This window comes from Brachyhypopomus gauderio, chromosome 14 (genome assembly GCF_052324685.1).
Source record: "Brachyhypopomus gauderio isolate BG-103 chromosome 14, BGAUD_0.2, whole genome shotgun sequence".
NCBI lineage: Eukaryota > Metazoa > Chordata > Actinopteri > Gymnotiformes > Hypopomidae > Brachyhypopomus > Brachyhypopomus gauderio.
Window position 1 is genome coordinate 14,010,142 of NC_135224.1, and position 6,551 is coordinate 14,016,692.

A 6,551-nucleotide genomic window follows, 5' to 3' on the forward strand; every position below is an offset into this window, starting at 1 on the left:
CATTGCATACGATAACCCATCTTGCCTTTTGCACTCCAATATGCAGGATTTCTCTCGGTTCCAAAAATGAGTAAGACTACAGCCGGAGGCAGAGCTTTCTCCTTTAAAGTCCCTCAGTTATGGAGTAGCCTTCCAGCTCCAATCCAAGATTTTGAAACAGTTCCAATCTTTAAATCTAGACTTAAGACTCACCTATTTAATCAAGCCTTCAATTAATATTCTACATGTGAAGTTGTGGGGTTCAGGGGCCCCCAGTGGTTGAGACTTCTGGTAATCTGAGATATTGATGTTATCATCCAGCTGTGTCATGGAACCACTCTAGTTGTGACAATGACTTGGCTGGAAAGCAATGTCTCAGTGAGCCCTCATGACTGTGGTCACCTCTGAACCCCTCCCTTTAGTTATGCTGCTATAGATTAGCCTGCTGGATCCACATGCTAATCACTGGCACGTGAGCTATATATGTTTAAATCAATGGTTGTAAATTGTAATGTAATGTAAATTGATGTTCATACTCAACCTGTAGTTTTATCTTTTTTGCATGCTTCTACCTAAGACGATTCCATACAAGCACTTAGGAGACGGTCTGGCTTGCCAGTGGATGTGCTGATGCCGGGGTTGGATGTGCCATTGCGGGAAGAGGATGTGCTGATGCTAGCTCCTACCTGAGGCTCAACATCTGCATTGAAGGGACTGTGACAACTTGCCTACAACTAACTACATTTGGACTACAAATACGGACTTCTGCTAGCGGAGGATGGAGGATGGGTTCCCTTTTGAGTCTTTGTCCTCCCAAGGTTTCTTCCTAATCCCCACCAACATAGGGAGTTTCTCCTTGCCACTGTCACATCTGGTTTACTCATTAGGGATCTGGACCCATACAATTGTAAAGCTGCTTTGTGATGACGTGTGTTGTAAAAAGCACTATATAAATAAATTTTACTCGACTTCACTCCCTATATAAGAAAACAGAGTGGTGGACCAAGTGCCAGCTCACACCGATAGTAAAATAGGCAAAGCCTAAAGTCAGTGTGAGAGAGAGGGACGTGAGGGCACAAAAGAAAAAGAACAGAAAACAACGTGGACTACTCAACGCATGCAAAATGAAACTGAATAGAGGAGCGATCAGAGAAAAATAATAAAGGCAACCAAAATGACGTGGAAAACACTCAACGCGTATAATGAAACCAAGGATGCCAGGGGAAGTAACTGGTGTTATGACCCTGTCTTTTTATGTGTTCGGGTGAAGCAATTCTGTTACAGGGAGTCCGGTCCATGTTCCACTCCAGGAATCCCTGATGTCCCTGGGAACATGAAGTCTCCGCCCTCGGCTTCCTGGGATAAAAGGAGGAAACAGGACAATCTCCGGTTGCGATTCAGCCTTGCTGAACTTGTTAGATTCTGTGAAACTTGAGATATTGATATACTGTGTATAGGGCTGCCACAAACGATTATTTTAATAGTCGACTAATCACCGATTAATTTTTACGATTAGTCGACTAGTCGTATTGTACGTTAATTGAATATAAAACATACAGCTTATCACACTAGAATGCAACTGCTATTATATAACCATCATTAGATTTCAGCTATAACTAAAAATAAAAACAATTAAGATCATAGTTCATTAAACCTTTAATGAAATATGCAGCTTGTTGCAACAAACAATTATTAAAATAAGGATAAGGCACTGCCTTAAAAAACACAAAAATAAATAGGCCTACATTAATAAAGAATTTTTTTTTAGGTTTTTCTTTCTTTCATTAGTCTCTGGCATCAAACTTCGCTACATTTAAATCAAATTAGGTAGGGACCTGAAACTAAGCAGTTATTCACAAAAATTAAGTTTTGGTCTCACTGACGTTACAGAAAATACACGAATGCGTGCTAAGGCTAATTAAACCAATCGCCATCACTAATGTTAACTTTTACAGTTACCACGATAAGCAGGGTTGCCAACTCTCACGCATTGAGAGTGAGACACACGCATTTGACCGTCTTCACACGCTCACACACCACACATCCGATATCTCACGCCGAAAAAAAAGTTGGCAACCCTGCGATAAGTAAGTACTAAGTTAACGCTCTGTTTATGGTAACTTTAGCAGCTAACGAGCAATTTAGATTACAGAGATGACGGTCCCTATTCATCGTTGTCACAAGTAGCCACAACATGCTTCAGGTACGTGGTTGTGCTGCCGTGGAAGGCAAGTTCTGCCTTGCAGATATTGCACGCGTTTCGGAACCTGACTACGGAAAATGATCCCGCACTTTTGAGTTCCGTAGCCGGGTAGCCACGATACCAGAGCCTGTCTGTATAACGTCCTGGGATGTCGTCAACTGTCTACCCCGGTTTCCACTAAACTGCGCATGTGCGTCAAGGACAGAAACGCAGACGCAGCAGTGGAAACTGTCGCAGCAGTTTGGAGAGGAAAAAAAACGACGCATCGACTAATAAATTAGTCGTCGACTATTTTATTAGTCGACATAGTCGTGACTAGAGATGTGACGATACCAGTTTTTTAGGTCCGATACCGATACCGATATTTTACATTCTATATCTGCCGATACCGATACCAATTCGATATTTTTTTAATAAATTGTTTTTAAATGCCTGGATGCATTTTATATAAGTCAATAGTCAACAAAAGAATTGTAAAGTTACATACTAATGTGCAAGAAACACATTGCACCCAAAAAATTGTTCAGTTTGCAAATACTGATTTTTTTTTATTTAAACATTGACAGTTTCACACCATTTAGCTGTTCAGAACTATCCAGACATTTTTTCTGAAATTTTAAAACTTTAAGCAAACGTTTAAATCTGAAGATTTAAAGTAATATTCAAAATAAAATTCAAAATGCAATTTTATGCATTTCAAAGGCTCTTTGGCTCTGAAAAAAAGTGCAATTTCACCATAAAATACTGTTCATATTTAAATAAAAATATAAGATGTAAATATTTAAATAAAATATCAAGATGTAGCATTGACCCTTTTATACTTGAAGCTCAACATAGATAACTACAGTGGAAAATTTCCACTGTAAAAATGTAGTAATGAAAGTACTGTAAACATGGCTTCTTGTGGCACTCAACCACTAAGATGGCTGTCAAATATAACCCTAGGTTAAACTCTGTGAAATCTCTGTACAAAACACTTGGATAAAAACATTTCCAGTATAAAAATAAATAAACACGCACAATATGAACTAAAGTATGTGGATATAGGTCTACCCTACAATGAGTAGCTGCCCAACATTGAACAACAGTCACTTTTGAAAACCATTTTGCAAGAGCTTATTCACTTTAACATGAGAGGCAGGTTCTTCTTTAGAAAGATCAGCATTTCGGCCTTCTCAGCTGTCAGCCTGCTTCTCCTCTCATCAATAATGATGGCAGCTGTACTGAAGAGTCTCTCACTCTCCACACTTGTTGTAGGTGCACATAGAAATTTAGCTGCTGTAGAAGCCAGAGTGGGTAATCTAGGTTGGTTGACATGCCAGTATAGCAGTGAATTGTCCGAGCGCTGAATAGTTGGCTTGCTGAGGTAGGTTTGTATCTCAAAGCGTGCACTTGTGGTGGCTAACTGAGAAACAGATTCTACAGTGTTCTCCTTCAGCATTTCATCAAAAATGCTTTCAAGTCTGCTGTGGCTCGCAGAGTCCATCCGTGGTGTCTTCTTTGCTGGTTCCAAGGCTGCTGAGCATGATGCCCCCTCTGCTGGCTCTGAGGAATCTGCTGTGGTTTTCCTCAGCACTTCCTCTGTCTTCATCACCTCTACCACCAAAAGAGCTTTTGCTTGTTTTGAGGCTTCAATATTTGTGAAGCATCTGGAATTATAAAAATAACCAAGCTATAATATAAAGTGATCAGTATCATCCTCAACTATGTACTAAAAAACTTAAGTAAATATCCTCAACATTTTCTATCACACACACTCCTCTCTCTCTTTCTGTCTCTCTCTCTCTCTCTCACACACACACACACACACACACACACACACACACACACACATTGATCTGATAAAATAACATCAGCGAAGACTCACATACCTGTCTTTATATCGTGGATCTAGCAGCGTTGCAAATGTGTAAAGTGGCTCAGATTCTACATCTCTAAAGCGTCTGTTAACTGCCTCAAGAAGGATGCTTTTCATCTTCTTTATTCCTTCATCGTCCTCGTTTTCTCGCGAGAGAAATCGTTTGAGGACACACACAATCGGGATGACATCAGATGCAGATGAGGATGAGGAGCTTACCTCCCGTGTTAACTCCTCAAAGGGGGCGAGAGTTGTCATGACCTTTTCCAGTAAACCCCACTGCTGTGTACCGAGTGTGGCTGGCAGTTCATACTCTGCGGAATATGCACACAAAACTCGTTTCTGTTCAGTGAGGGACTTGATCATGTGGTATGTGCTATTCCATCTTGTTCGCACATCTTGCATCAGACGCTTCAGAGGCATATTCAGCTCCATTTGAATGTCCTCCAAACGTGAATATGCCTGTGGTGAGTGCTTGAAGTGCCCCACTATTTTTCTGCCAATTGCCAGGGCATCGCTTACATTACGTTGCGCTAGTAGTCCCTCATTCACCACAAGTTGCAAGGTATGCGCGAAGCATCCTAAACTTGCGAGTCCGAGCCGGTCCATTGCCTTTATCATATTGCTAGCATTGTCTCGTAAAATAACATGGACTTTGCTCTTCGGAATCTTCCATACATTGAGCATTTCCTCCAAAGCTGTAGCGATGGACTCTCCCGTGTGTGAACCATGAAACTGTTTAGCGTGCAACACTGCTTTTTGTAAAGTAAAACTCGAGTCTATCCACTGTGCTGTCAGGCTTAGCAATGACAATGGACACACGTCTGAGCTCCAGATATCAGTTGTTAAACTTAAACTGGGAACGCTCTGCAAGCATTCAGAGATAAACTTGCATACTTGCTTGTACTTATCTGGGACTGCTTGCACCGAGATGAATTGCCGGTTTGGCAGCACGTAGCGTGGCTCCAAATGTTCCATTAAGCGTTGAAAACCAACATTTTCCACAACAGAAAGAGGCTGGTCATCAAGCACAACAAATTCAACAATTTTCTCCGTTATCAGCTTTGCTTTGTTGCTTTCCGGAGGGAGTTTCTCGCGCTTTTGAATGTTTTCCAGCAGCGTTTGTTGATGCGAAACATTTTTCTTCTTAGCATTCGAGGCCTCGATAAATTCGATGTACTCCTTTCCGTGGTGTTTTTGTAAGTGTTTAATCAAGTTTGTTGTATTAAACTTGTCAGATCTACTACCACCTCGTGAGACACTTGCATGACACACGTTACACTCGGCGGTATTGCTTTTTTCTCCTTCGAGTCTGAAGTAGCTCCACACTGCTGACATGTTGACAGCTCACGACAATTGCTCTATCACGTGATGACGTGATGCCTGCTGCTCCTACGTGACAAGGTGCTGCATTCGTTTACGGCATGTTGCATGTTGCATGTTAGTATAGTTTTGTTAGTTGTTTTGGCCTGGGTCACTTCTGACGTTTGTACCAGTGTACACTTTGTCTTGTAAATATCATTTGTGAACATCTTGTAAATACACCATACTTTATATTTCCTTGAACCACTGTGTCATTCATATTCCACCCCTTCACACCCCTGTTACGGCCTAGAGCCTAGATAGGTCGTAACACTGGCAGAGGACTAAACACACTTCAAAAACAAAACCTTCCCAAAATAAAGGCAAAAGAATTGAAAGAGAAATAGATGGAGGAAAACTAGAGATTGGCTAGGAAGCAGCGCAGGAGATAGGGACTCAAACAAGTGTCAGGTAAGAGAGAGTGATAAAGGGGGTGAGACACCTTGCAACAAAATGCAACACTAGAGAGAGCAGAGAAAGACTTAAAGTGCAACGGCATAACCAAAACGATTCAGCAGTGATTCGTCTCCACAAGCTTCCTTAAGAAGCCAAAAAACAGCTGAGACAAATCACTGCTGATTGTGCTGATTGAGTCTGGGACTGACTTGGGTGCCCCTAGTGGCGGCTGGGGGAACAGCATCCGAGCCAACCCTGACATCCATCCTGTCTTGTGTCTGGTTCAGGCTGTTGGTGGTGGTGCAATGGTGTGGGGTATATTTTCCCGTTAGTACCAATTGAGCATCATGTCAGTGCCACAGCCTACCTGAGTAGTGTTGCTGACCATGCCTATCCCTTTATGTCCTCAGTGTACCCATCTTCTGACCCATCTTCTCATGAATCATCTCAGATTGGTTTCTTGAGCATGACAATAAGTTCACTGTACTCGAATGGCCTCCGCATTCACCAGATCTCAGTCCAATAGAGCACCTTTGGGATGTGGTGGAACAGGAGATTCACATCATGGCTGTGCAGCCGACAAATCTGCAGCAACTGCATGATGCCATCATGTCAATATGGACCAGTCTCTCTGACAAATGTTTCCAGTACCTTGTTGAATATATGCCACAAAGGATTAAGGTAGTTCTGAAGGCAAAAGGGGTCCAACCCTGTACTAGCAAGGTGTACCTAATTAAGTGGCCGGTGAGCGTA

At 41.9% G+C, this 6,551-nt stretch overlaps 1 protein-coding gene across 1 annotated transcript; it reads right to left on the reverse strand.

Annotated features, from left to right (window-relative positions):
* Positions 1-2,590: 2,590 nt before the first annotated feature.
* On the reverse strand, positions 2,591-5,430 carry LOC143475092 (zinc finger BED domain-containing protein 4-like). The gene is made up of 2 exons (XM_076972829.1): positions 4,054-5,430; positions 2,591-3,831 (listed from the first exon to the last, which is right to left on the reverse strand). Exons 1-2 carry the CDS (start codon positions 5,376-5,378, stop codon positions 3,303-3,305), a joined length of 1,854 nt encoding a protein of 617 aa, XP_076828944.1. The 5' UTR covers positions 5,379-5,430; the 3' UTR covers positions 2,591-3,302.
* Positions 5,431-6,551: the final 1,121 nt, after the last annotated feature.